This window comes from Cucurbitaria berberidis (assembly GCF_010015615.1).
Source record: "Cucurbitaria berberidis CBS 394.84 unplaced genomic scaffold K460scaffold_1, whole genome shotgun sequence".
Classification (NCBI taxonomy): domain Eukaryota; kingdom Fungi; phylum Ascomycota; class Dothideomycetes; order Pleosporales; family Cucurbitariaceae; genus Cucurbitaria; species Cucurbitaria berberidis.
In genome coordinates, this window is record NW_024468935.1 from 6,056,999 (window position 1) to 6,069,464 (window position 12,466).

At 52.7% G+C, this 12,466-nt stretch overlaps 6 protein-coding genes across 6 annotated transcripts; 2 read left to right on the plus strand and 4 right to left on the minus strand.

The window, feature by feature from the left end:
- Nucleotides 1-31: 31 nt before the first annotated feature.
- K460DRAFT_299136 (citrate synthase mitochondrial precursor) lies at nt 32-1,989 on the minus strand. Its single transcript, XM_040929789.1, is given in 5 exon segments — nt 32-371; nt 391-1,395; nt 1,450-1,613; nt 1,672-1,683; nt 1,737-1,989. The coding sequence occupies 5 exon segments, from the start codon at nt 1,782-1,784 to the stop codon at nt 152-154; spliced, it is 1,449 nt and encodes a 482-aa protein (XP_040794335.1). The 5' UTR covers nt 1,785-1,989; the 3' UTR covers nt 32-151.
- A 347-nt stretch (nt 1,990-2,336) lies between these two features.
- On the plus strand, nt 2,337-4,253 carry K460DRAFT_271547 (isocitrate lyase and phosphorylmutase; the record flags this gene model as incomplete). Its single annotated transcript, XM_040927734.1, has 3 exons — nt 2,337-2,751; nt 2,813-3,101; nt 3,152-4,253. 3 exons carry the CDS (start codon nt 2,337-2,339, stop codon nt 4,251-4,253), a joined length of 1,806 nt encoding a protein of 601 aa, XP_040794336.1.
- Nucleotides 4,254-4,417: 164 nt separating this feature from the next.
- K460DRAFT_299141 (DUF726-domain-containing protein) lies at nt 4,418-8,157 on the minus strand (the record flags this gene model as incomplete). The annotated part of the gene is made up of 4 exons (XM_040929790.1): nt 7,737-8,157; nt 6,842-7,643; nt 6,783-6,807; nt 4,418-6,515 (listed from the first exon to the last, which is right to left on the minus strand). Coding segments are annotated over exons 1-4 (3,285 nt in total), but the record flags the coding sequence as incomplete, so codon positions are not given.
- A 209-nt stretch (nt 8,158-8,366) lies between these two features.
- K460DRAFT_362525 (alpha-soluble NSF attachment protein) lies at nt 8,367-9,906 on the minus strand. The gene is made up of 8 exons (XM_040932659.1): nt 9,752-9,906; nt 9,626-9,689; nt 9,515-9,574; nt 9,332-9,430; nt 9,087-9,280; nt 9,004-9,015; nt 8,629-8,946; nt 8,367-8,577 (listed from the first exon to the last, which is right to left on the minus strand). The coding sequence occupies exons 1-8, from the start codon at nt 9,782-9,784 to the stop codon at nt 8,476-8,478; spliced, it is 882 nt and encodes a 293-aa protein (XP_040794338.1). The 5' UTR covers nt 9,785-9,906; the 3' UTR covers nt 8,367-8,475.
- A 26-nt stretch (nt 9,907-9,932) lies between these two features.
- K460DRAFT_41131 (uncharacterized protein) lies at nt 9,933-10,966 on the plus strand. The gene has a single exon (XM_040937471.1). The coding sequence runs from the start codon at nt 10,164-10,166 to the stop codon at nt 10,788-10,790; it is 627 nt and encodes a 208-aa protein (XP_040794339.1). The 5' UTR covers nt 9,933-10,163; the 3' UTR covers nt 10,791-10,966.
- Nucleotides 10,967-11,962, minus strand: K460DRAFT_41191 (uncharacterized protein). Its single transcript, XM_040937503.1, has one exon. It carries the CDS (start codon nt 11,722-11,724, stop codon nt 11,143-11,145), a length of 582 nt encoding a protein of 193 aa, XP_040794340.1. The 5' UTR covers nt 11,725-11,962; the 3' UTR covers nt 10,967-11,142.
- Nucleotides 11,963-12,466: the final 504 nt, after the last annotated feature.

Consider the following 12,466-nt stretch of genomic DNA (forward strand, 5'->3'; position numbering starts at 1 on the left):
CAAACAGCTCACTTTTCAACTCTTAATAACTTCGAGAATCGTGAGAGAGATCTATTCTGGTTGAGCTATCAACGCTGCATATTGGTATTTACATCAGTTCGTGGTATTCTTTTCATCGACCGCCCCAATCCCTTCTTTGGTCACCCCGCGTTTAAGCACCAACCTGGTTCAGGATGCCTTGAAGGTTGATGGACTTGGGGCGCTCGATGGGCAGACCCAATGCCCTGTCCCAGATGAGCTGTGCGAGCGGGCCGAGACCGCGGCTGACACCAAACGTAACAGTGTAGTAGAGTGTCTCGGTGAAGCCGTAGTGGTGGAATAGGACACCGGAGGACGAATCGACGTTGGGGTAGGGGTTCTTGGTCTGTTCACTACGTTAGCCATGATTACATATGTGTGCGACGAGAGTTTCTTGCCTTTCCATGCTCGGTGAGCACACCGGGAGCGACCTCAGAGTTCTTCTTGACGAGTTGGTAGACGGGGTCGGCTGCGATCTCAGGTCGGGCGTCGGCAAAATCCATAAGAGCCTCGAAACGCGGGTCGGGCTTCCTGAGCACAGCGTGGCCGTAACCAGGGATGACTCGTCCAGACTTGAGGACGCTCCACAGGAAGTCATTGACATCCTTCTCCGTGAACTTGTCACCGACAGACTTCTGCATGTCGAGGATGAAGCGGAGCACCTCCTGGGCAGCCAGACCGTGCAAGGGACCGGCAAGACCCTGGAGACCAGCACTGTAACTCAGGAAGGGGTCGCTGAGCGCGGAGCCGACCAAATGGGTTGCGTGTGCAGAGACGTTGCCGCCCTCGTGGTCACCATGCAGAGCAAGGTACAGACGGAGAAGATCCTGGAAACCCTCATTCTTCTTTCCAGACTTGCCCAACATGGAAGCAAAGTTGTAAGCCCAGTCTTGGTTGAGATCGACCTCGCTGGGGAGGGCGCCGCCGCCGCGGTAGGCATTCTGGTAGATCTTGGCGGCAATGGTTGGCAGCTTCGCGAGCAGGCTGATGCTGTCATCAAAGGTCGGCTCCCAGTAGTCGGCCTTGTTGATGCCCTTTTCGTACGCTTTCGCAAACTTGGACTCGTAGTTCAGCGCTGACACGGCTATTGCGAGCTGGGTCATAGGATGGAGGTCCTTTGGGAAGTCGTCCAGCATCTTCTCGATGAACTTGGGAATGCCTGCCTTTTCAGCGAGCTCTCGCGACAAGGCACGAGTCTGTGATACTGAAGGGACTTCGCCTGTGAGCAGAAGCCAGAACATGGCCTCGGGAAGCATCTCAGTGCCCGATGTGCCCTTGGGAAGCTCCTTCTGGCAATCCTTGATGGTCTTGCCGTGGAATCGAATGCCCTCGTTTGCGTCGAGAACCGAGCCTTCCCATACCATGGCTTTTAGGCCTCTTCACAATTGTCAGGGTGCGTTCTATAGTCTAAGTTGTGATCGGGGTGCGTACCTCATTCCGCCCAGGGCATTTTCCACCTTGACATCGCCGAGCTTCTTGTCGGCGTGGGCTTTGACCTTCTTCAGCAGCTCGCGCTTAGCCGGCAGGACTCTCTTGAAGGTTTCCTTGAGATCTGGCTCTGCGGAGGCCGAGTAGCTGCATGTTTGCACTGAGACAAACAACGCGTTAGTGCTACGACGATGAATCGAGGGGACTCAATTGCATACCAGAGACAAAAGGACGTGCCTGTGAGGCTTCTGTTAATTTTGTATTGCTCAATTGGCCTTGATGTGGCTCACCTTGGCGGCTCGTAGAGCTCTTGAAGCTGTTCGTGCGCTCAGGGCCATGGCTGAAGGAGGGGTTTGGTGGGGTACGGAGATTGCGGGGAAGAGCAGCACCTCTTCACTCTTATTGACAATACACAAATGGCGAAAACAACTGTCTTTCAGAGAGCAATGGCGGCTATAAATCTCGAAACAAGAAGCGAGGAAGAAAGCCGACGGCAACTCTCGGTGTCTTACTCTCACAAGGCACACGCGTGGTCCGTTGATGCGAGGGCAACGTCAAGCTGCCGAGGGCACGCTTGAACGCGGTTAGCCGCCCCAGGCTACCCTCGGCCCCCTCGGCGGTGAGGAGAAGCTTTACCGCAGGAACAATGACGCGAAAGACGCAGAAGACGACCAGCTCTCGATCCGCGTGCGAGAAGAAACTAGGTATAGTACCTGCGACAAGAGAAAGGTGCCTTTGGCAAACATCTCCGCGCCGAAACTCCTCCGAGTCGCGGCAACTTCTGGTCAACCATTGCTGCTACTTACCAACACACTCTCTAGCAACAATTTCGTAACAGTATAGAGCGAGGTTCTGCTGGATAGCGCCTTACTCTCCTACACATAATCGCAATGCTGCGGACAATACCACGCTCCGTTGCGCGCCAGAGCCGACCTCTAAGGATATCGAACCGGACACCACAGCTCCTCCGCCCACTCTCCACCACCGCATGTCGCATGTCGAGCTCGAAGCTCCAGGCTGTAGATCCTCCAGTGTCGGCAGCGCTACCCGGTGACTCATTCCAGCTTCTCCCAGAAGCCTCAAAGGCAGGCCAGGCAGAAGATGCCCTCTTCGACGAACAAGTTCAGGCCGTGAAGGACTGGTGGGCGTCGCCACGGTACCAGGGCATTAAGCGGCCATACTCAGCGGAGGATGTTGTGAGCAAGCGGGGAGCGCTACAGCAATCATACCCCAGCTCTCTAATGGCAAGGAAGCTGTTCAACCTGCTTGAAGAGCGGGCGGCCAAGGGCGAGCCAGTACATACCAGTGCGTCTACACAACTCCCTCTAGATAGATTAATAGCTGATCACCATTTCCCAAACTTCAGTGGGTGCCATTGATCCCATACAAATGACCCAACAAGCCCCGAACCAAGAAGTGCTCTACATCTCGGGATGGGCATGCTCGTCTGTCTTGACCACCACGAACGAGGTCTCGGCCGACTTTGGTGACTATCCCTACAACACTGTACCGAATCAAGTGCAGCGACTGTTCAAGGCACAGCAGCTTCACGACCGCAAAAACTGGGATAACAGGAGGAAGCTGTCTTCAGAGGAGCGGGCAAAAACACCATACGTGGACTACATGCGACCTATCATTGCTGATGGCGACACTGGGTGCGTAGCTGTGACCTAGGGACGTGTAAAGGAGCTAACATGGCACACAGCCACGGCGGTCTTTCAGCCGTAATCAAACTCGCCAAACTCTTTGCTGAAAACGGCGCCGCAGCCGTCCACTTCGAAGACCAACTCCACGGCGGCAAAAAATGCGGACATCTCGCAGGGAAGGTCCTCGTCCCCGTCGGCGACCACATCAACCGCCTCGTAGCCGCACGGTTCCAATGGGATACCATGGGCTGCGAGAACCTTGTCATCGCGCGCACCGATTCTGAAAGCGGCAAGCTACTGTCCAGTGCTGTCGATGTGCGGGATCATGAGTTCATCAAGGGCGTGACAGAGGAGACGGAGCCCCTGGCGGAGACACTACAGAATATGGAAGCAGCGGGTGCGCCTGGCAAGGAGATTGATCAGTATGAGGCAGCGTGGGTAAAGAAAAACAAGCTTGTTACTTTTGACGAGGCGGTTGTGCAGCATCTTGAGAAGGAGAGTGCACCACAATCGACTATCGACGAATACCTCAGCAAAGCACGGGAGAACCCAGACTTGTCCCTCCTCAAACGCCGCGCACTCGCCGCAAACTACACAAAACAGCCCGTCTACTTCAACTGGGATATCCCCCGCACACGCGAAGGTTTCTACCACTACAAAGCCGGCGTCGCTGCCGCCACAAAGCGCGGGAAGGAGTACGCTCCCTACGCCGATCTCCTCTGGGTCGAAACCGGCGATCCAAATGTCGAAGCGGCAGCCAAATTCGCCGGCGAAATCAGAGCGCTCCATCCTGGCAAGAAATTCGTATACAACCTCTCCCCCAGCTTCAACTGGATGGGCCAAGGCTTCTCCGAGGAGAAATTAAAGAGCTTTGTCTGGGATCTGGCCAAGCACGGCTTCGTCTTCCAGCTCATTTCCTTGGCTGGTATCCACTCTACTGCGACCATCACCTGTGAGCTCTCGCGTGCCTTCAAGGATGAGGGCATGCTGGCATACGTCAAGCTGGTTCAGGCTCGTGAGAAGGAGCTCGGCTGCGATGTCTTGACACATCAGAAGTGGAGTGGTGCAGGCTACATTGATGGCATCCTGGGTGCGATACAGAGCGGTAGCTCGGGCAGCAAGAGTATGGGAGAGGGAAATACAGAAACTGGTACGTTCTAGATTCATCACGATCCCAGTAACAACTTGAAAATGATATAAGAATGTATACTAATTATATTACAGGTTTTTAAGCATAGCGTGTATATCAATAGACATTTCCGAGTTTACTTCGTCTCAGCCTTTTGTGGCGCCTCCTCTTGCTTCTTCTGGTCGTCTTTCTTCCCACCAGCCAGGAAGCCAGCAATATCCAGGTTCTGCGTCTTCTGCTGCATCAGCTGGAATATGCTCTGCTCACTCTTCTTCTGCACTTCACCCTCTAGCTTCTCCTTATCTTCGCCTTCGCCATCCGTCTGTCCCTCGTTCTTTCGCCTTTCCTTCTCCTCTTCCTCTTTCTGCTTCTTCAGCTCTGCCTCTGCGTGTTCGACTTCCGCGATATCGACATCCTCAAACCCAATCTTCCTCAGAACACTGCCTGTGATGAACCGGTACTGGAGATGCCCGTCGACTAGATCAGTGACGTCAACATTCTGCACACCGTGCACACCAGCAACGGGCTGAAGACCTGCAACGCCCAGCTGAACCGAAGACGTGCGGTACAAGAATCCCAGAATGTAGTCCTGCTTCGAGAATACATTGACCACGCGCCCAGAGACGACAGCACGGATACGGCGCCAATCAGCTGCATCAGACGGACACGGAGCCCCGAGTAAGACAACATTTTCAATCAGTCCAAACGCTTTGCGATCCGCGAGTTTCTGCAGGCACGAGAAGATGAGGCGCGCGCCGAGGGAGTAGCCTACAAGCGTGACAGGTCGCTCGCCTTGCACCTTGTTGATAAGCGCGTCAGCCAGGACCTCGCCTGCCTTATCAGCACGATACTTGGCCACGCTGAATGGATTGTCGAGGATGGAGGCGACCTTCAGCAACCCTAGAGGCCAGAGTGCCGCCGTGAGCGTGGCGAAAACAGTTCGCTCGAGGATCTTCTTCTTCGCATATCCCCACGCCGCACTCGTCACAAACGTCTCGAGACTATGTCCAAGCTTCAGCAATGCCTCAAGCTCCCACCGCAGCGCGAAACCCTCCGTGCCCTTCCCGATATACCTCCACGGCTTACTGACTTCGTCGGGGTCTCGCAGCCAGCCCGATGCAGCGATAGCGACGCGCAGGCGGCGGGATTCGTTGTCTTGGTGTTTGGGGTCTTGCGAGTGGTGAATTGGTATGAAAGCGAAGTCCTCGACTTCGCGGGCATAGTTATCCATTGCTTTCCCAGTCATTTTGGCGCCGTATGCGCCGAAGAGACCGCCTACGAGGACCGTCGATCCAGCCAAGGTGCCCAAGTATCCTGCTGCAGCCGTAGCTCCTAGACCTATTCCTCCCATCACACTTCCTACTCCAGCGGCGAGAAGCGGAGCAGCGAGGCCGCCTGTTACACCGATCAATGCCGCCCCCGCCACGCTCGCCAATCCAACTTTCCATTTCCGAGCCGTCTGCGATGCTTCGGCTGCTTTCTTCGTCTCAGCGTCGGCATTGAGCTGCTGGGATGCTGCTTCGAGGAGGCCCTGTGCGACTGTTTCTTCGTCTTTCTTGAGGATTGAAAGATTGAGGTTAAGCGAACTAGTAAGGTGGAGGATCAGGACACGTGAGTGAGCGGAGTAGTGCTCCAGGCTAAGCAGAATGAGAACCAAGGAGTGCAGAATGAGTGTTCTTTTGGCTTCATCTAGGTGGGTCAAGGCGTTGGGGACAGGTGGGTGGACGTCTCTAAACGCCTTCTCTTCATCCTCGGCTTTCGCATCCAGGCTATGGATACTTGTCGTTACGGCTTCAGACTTCTTGACAATCTTCTCGACTTGTTTGTCTTCAACTTGTTTTGTTTGCTCTTTGGCTTCTTCCCTTGAATTCACAATCTCGCCCACCCGGCCGATGACTTTGCCTCTCCAGCCATCAAAGTACTTCAGCATCTCTTTCTTTAGCTCTTGTACTTCAGCCTGTGCTAATTCTTTTCGCGCATTCTCCTCCCGCGACTGCCTCTCTTTCTTGACCTTGTCATCTTTGGCAACATCAACTGTGTCGAGATCAGACGGTGCATTCTTTAGCACGTCCTCTTCCGACTTCGCAGTTTTCGAATCTGGTGGCAATTCCTCGGCTGTGAAAGTATCAAGGAGTGATTGACGCATCGTAGCGGTGATTGTCGCAATCAGAAATGTGAGATCCGCACATTGTTCTGCTGTGAGAAGGGTAGTGAGTGACGTGTCGTCCTTCTCTGAGGACTTTGCATGCCCGAAGGACGGTAGTTTGGGAGCCCAGCTTGCCATCTTGATCGATCTCAATCAGACTGGAGAACAGAAGGGCGTGGTTGTAGAAAGTCCTGTGTGGTTGAGGTCGAAGCTACCTGATGTAAGAGTGTGATGTTTAGGGAATGACGTCAACCTAATAGTGGGGTCCGGTGCATCTGCACCACCTGGGTAGTGAGTCGACCGTCATTCCAGTGCGACAGAGAGATCATGCCTGGAGCAGGTTGCATGTGATAGTTTCACGGCAATGGTGTTGGCTACGGAGTTTAATGTCCTTTTGGTAATCCATCCTAGTAACTCCAATGTCAACACTGTCGCTGAATCTCATTATAAAAGTGTCGCTCTATGTTTAAGCACCAACTCTCCCTGTAGGCATAGGCGACCCAGTCCTCCCGCCTGCCGGGAAATTCCTCGCACTTAAAAATACACCTTTGACGGCCCTAATATCACTCTTCAGAATCTCAATCTGATCATTCTTTCCATCCTTCCCCCCCGGCAGGCCAAAACTGCTTCCGCTCCCATAGTAACCGCTCGTACTGTAGTACTGATTTTGATAGCTCATTTCGCTCAAGTATGTGGTCAAGTCTGACACCTTCGTCTGCAGCGAATCTCTAGACGTGCTATCATTGGAGCGGTTAGCCTCGAGCTCTTGCAGATGTGATTTTATAATCTTGAGGCGGTTTTCGTGTGCTGTTACGATGGGTTCGGCGTCTGTGGTAGAGGAAACAGAGGGACGGCGTGAGAGTGTGGGCGTGGTTTGAGTGCCGTAGTCGCGGTGGTAGAGTTCGGTAGGATCTGAGTCCGCCTCTGATATGTCATCTACGATATCCGTGATGTTCTTCGTCTTGCTAGCAGGGTCAACTGACACAGCTTTCCCTAGCTTCTCATTAAACTCCTTCAGTTGCTCTTGCGTGTGCTTCGCAAAGTCGTGTCGTGACTCAACGAGATTCTCCGTCATTGGCGCAATGATATATTTGGATAGCCCGTATATGCTTGCGATGAGCCCTCCAGATACATATGCCGTGGTGAGCAAGCGCTTGGTAGTTATGAGAGGTGGCGGCTTTTCGGTATTTGCGAGAAATTCCGGATAGGTCACAATTGGCGGTATGTCGCGCTGCTGAGGTTTGAATTCGGGGACGGATACGGGCTCTGGTGGTGCCTGGGCAGATTAGTACTAAATTGTGGCAGCGTTCCAGCAGGGCACAAGTCCTTGGCCAGTTGCTGCGAGCGGGCATAGGAATTTGTCACTCACCGTTGACCACGCCCGTTCGGCAACTTCCTCAAGTGCTGGGTAATCGCCCTCTGGTGTGGCTTCTCCTAAAAGCGTCTCTATATCTTCCGGTCTGACACCTTTCGATTCTAGAAACGCGGCCTTCTTCTCTCGTGGCGCATCGCGAATCGTGGAGTCCTCCAGAAACCGCGACGCCTGTTCTAGTAGTTCTGTACTTTCCGATTCCCGATCATCGCTCTCGGCGCTCGCGGTGTCATCTTCGGTACGTCCTGGAGCTTCTGCTTGCTGTTCGGGCTTCGGCTCCTGTTGGTCGGACGGAGATTCTAGGGGTGCGCTGTCGCTCGAGGCACTTTGCCAATCAGGTATCCTTGGCTTTGACATGTTGATGTGTAGCTGTTGTAGCGTCTTTGTAATATGTAGGCTGGGAAAGTGATTGCTGGTGTGATGTCGAGCGTGAAAGTGCTCGGGATGGCTGGCTGGACCGAGGCAAGAGTTGCCGCGGAGGTGCCTTCCTCGTTTTGGCCTAGTCACACATGAAGCCCAGTCAACCTTGGAACGACTTTCGGGTACAGTAATTCGTCCGGATGAATTAGATAGTATCTAAGGTCAATCTTAAATCATAATCTTTATAGCATTATACAGACATAAAGACCCCGCACAGAACAAGCAGTCCATGAACACTTATAGTCATCCCACTTATGTTCAGACATTCTAGGTCGCATATATCATTTACGCATTGCAAAAGCCCTCTATACTCCCTCTAAGAGAAATCCTCGCCTCCCTCCTCGATGGCGTTCTTGATTCGTAAAAGCAAAGTCGTCTTCCACTTGTCTAGCTTACTCAACTGGTCGAATTGGAACAACTACCACGCGTCAGATATAACATTGTATAGAACCGCAAGGATCACGCATACCTTATCGGCAAAAGCCTCTTGATCACCATCCTGTACAGCAGCCGCCAAATCGGTGAGTAACTGATGCTCTCGCTGCTGAACAAAACTTGGATCTAGCTCCCTGTACCTATCAAGCGCGCTGTTCACGCCAACTTGATCGCCTGTGCAAAGCTGGCAGATACCCGCCTTGAGCAGGTATTCTTTGACGGACCAGCGCATGAGGTTGTTTTGAATGGATGTCTTGGCGACCTTCTCATACAGCTCGATGGCCTTGTAGTAGTCTTTGCCATCTAGTGCTACGAGATCCGCTGTCTTTAGCCACAACTTGTTGGCGAGAGCCTGTTTTCGTGAGTTAGTTTTGTCCAAAATCGACTACGGGATCTGGGTTTTGTTTACTTCGGCATTATCCTGCACACATGTTAGCATTGCTATCCTCTGGAGTTTAAAAGCGAATGCCAGATTAAGATGTTAAGACTTACGCTTTCAAACCAGCCAGCAGCCTCTTCATATGCTGCTGCTGCGCGTGTGTTATCACCCAATTCGACTTCGTAAAGCTCGGCGAGGTTCTGCTTGTGGGTGGCTGCGCGGCGAAAATTGCCTTTGCTGCAGTAGTGGGCGATAGCTTTGTCTAAACACCGCGCTGCTGCCTCCGGATCGTCCTTTCGGTAGGCCTCTGAGTCCATGTTAGTGATATAAGGGTTCGGATGTCGGAAATCAAACGTACTAAAGGCTTCTGTGAGTGTATTTGCCTCGTCGTCGGGCTCGTTCAGCTGTTGGCGTTGTACTGTTGCTGCTTTCTCAAAAGCCTCGCCAGCTTCCTTGCCTGCGCATTTATTAGATGAAAAGAGCCTTGTGAATTGTTCTTTGCGCCTTCTTCAAGTTCGTTCCTGGGATTTCTTTCACGCACCCATCTTCTGCATCCGGAACGCATTTGCTGCAGCAATAAACTGGTCCGCAGCTGCCTCATCTGTCACGTGCGTCAGTTGATACATGCTTGGACTTCTCCTTCTCTGCATACACTTGTCTTGTCGCCCTCCAAAGAAGCTGAACCCTCCAGAGGCCTTCTGTAGCGACGCTTCTGCCTGTCGCAGCACCTCGATATCAGTTATCTGCTTTGTGGCTGAGTTTCAAAGGCAAGCCCCACCTGACGCAGCAAAGCTCGCGGATCGCCGGCCATATTTGCTGGATTTGAAGTGTCTTTCGGGGCGTATAGGTAAGAGAGTAAAGGAAGAAGAAGATAACGTGTAGGCAAACGCAGATTCCGAAGGATAGTCGAGACAGGTGGCTGCAGTCGCTGTTTCAATGGTGATGACGACCCGTCGTGGCCCGTGCGACTGAAGCTGACTTCGGCGGCTCCACCGAATCTGTGCTAGTGATATTTGGTCAGCTAAAGGCAACTCGACGACATTGCATGAGCGACAGCATGACTCTTCATATTACATGGGTAGCCAGGACATCTAGAGCTTTCAGAAGCTTAGAACACGGAGGAGATAGAGCATAAAGGCCAGTCCTACTACAGAAGTAGCGCACCACGACCTTACCTACCAAATTCCACCATGGCCTCGCGTCGCGCGTTCCTCTGCTCGAAGTCACTTGTCAGACCAACACGAGGCTCACAGATTCGATCCTTTACGAGTACGCCTTTGCTAGCACGCGGGACACCCAGTACTACAGCTTCGCCTGTACGTGAAAACAAGGGGATTCATCCGGACGAGCTTGAACAGCTTCTCGCAGAACCGACATGGTCCGTCGAATCCCTCCTACCACCGAAAACCCACGCTCCCGATGCTCCACGAATTGCGTCTCAGCAACTACATCACCTACTTCGACTATCCGCTCTCCCCCCGCCTGAGACTTCCCAACAAGAGCAGAAAATGCTGAACACATTGGCAGCACAGTTGCATTTCGTAGGCAACATACAGCAGGTCGACACAACAGGCGTAAAACCACTACGAGCAATACGCGATGAGACAGTAGCAGCGGAAGAGGAGCAGACGATTACATTGGGGACCCTCAAGCAGGCGCTGAGCAAAGAGAAGGTCATCGGGCACCACTATAAGCGTATACAAAGGGACCCTACGCCAGTGGACGCGAAAGATGCTGAAGATTGGAATGTCTTGGGCGCGGCAGAGCGAAAGGCAGGGAAGTACTTCGTTGTAGAGAGCGAGCGGCCGCAGGAATGAGCGCCCAACGCAGGCCCATTGCACGTCGAGCAAACCGTACATTGGAGGTTTTGGATCAAGCAATGTGAGTAGAAGATTTTTGCATCATACTATTGCATAGAATACGAATGAAGCTGGCCGCTTGTTCAAAAACAAACTCTTACGCCAACGCCAAAGATAAAGTATAGGCCGTGGCCCCCGTAATCAAGCCTTTGAGAACAGAGAAAGATCGCTCAACACAAGGAAAACTCGTCAAACGATCCTCAATAATCATAAGCTATACTCAGGAAAGCAACAACCGAAGTTCCCAAGTTCGCATACTCCGAAACGCCCCTTCGAACGCGAAGACGAGAAATCAAAACAACGAGCGACCCTAGCCAAGCCTACGTTGAGAGAAGGATGAAGCCATATTGCACGACGTACAGAACTTGACGATGTGTGCTTCAACGCCACAATCGCAAAACGGCGCTTCATCGAGATCTAAGAAGTCTGGCGTCGGCAGTCGGTCCATTCTCGGAGTCGGAGGTGGTGTCAGAACCACGGACGTTTGAAGAGGTGGCTGCTTTCTGTTCCTCCCTGTTTCGACGGACTGTTGCTCCTCAATAACAATGACTGCTTTCGGTCTGACATTGGATGAAGGCTTGGCGGTGGTCACGTGAGTCGCCAAGCTAGTGTTTCTTGAAGAGGATGCTGAAGAGGTGGGGTGCGGCGAAGCATCGACTAGGTGAATACGTGAAGACGAGGTTGCATTGGTTGTTGGGTATAGAATCCAGTCACAGTATGCGGTTGGGGCAGGTTCGACGCGACGGACCACTCGAGAGCGACGACGAGACTCGGCAATATGATGGCCCGCATCATTGTGGTAAATGGTCTGGCGATACTTCTCAAGGTCGCGCAGCTGAGTCGGGGGCCTTGCTGCCTGTTGGGTAGACGCCGTCGAAGGTGACGACGGCATGGTGAAAAGCCTGGACCAGCAACCTCGACGACGAACCTGGGATATCAAGCAAGACTAAAAAACGTTACTCAAGGCTTTGCAAACGACGTAAGGTTGGATCGAAGATGACAAAGTGGTGTTGTGTGATGAGTGTGTGGTGGAGTCAGTGGGGAGAAGGTATGATGGTGCGGGAGGGGGGGCAGTGCGAGGTATATATCAGTGCAAGGTCAGCCCGCCAAGCCCACACCCTCCCCCACGTATCGGGCTCCTGCCCAGACCACCATACCCCTCGGAGACTCTATTCTTCCGTCGCATTCGAATTCAGCGTCCACCACCAGGGCCTAGAGTTCGAAGTTTACCCGAAAGACATGGTTTTGCACGAGGAGTACGGTTCCAATGCACCTTGGCACGCCTCCGGGCTGAAGCATGGGCGGCCCCTAAACGAAGTCACTACTGAGCCCGTACGGCCATGTAGGGGCGTTCATGCAACGAGAAGATGATCCAGAAGGTTGACTATCTTCGATGCATCCTACTTTGGAGAGACTTGGTCTTCGACATCACCGTCGCTAGTGCACTATCACTTCCCAAGGCTTTTCGGATCACACCAACCCCCCAAACGTCTAACTTACATCTACTCGTAGCAAGACACCAGTCATAGTAGAACACTATTTTCTTTGTAAATACCTTATTATACTTACGCGATTGTATAACTTTCTAAAAGCACTTAATGCTATTTAGCTAATTCTGTATATGGAATGAAGTT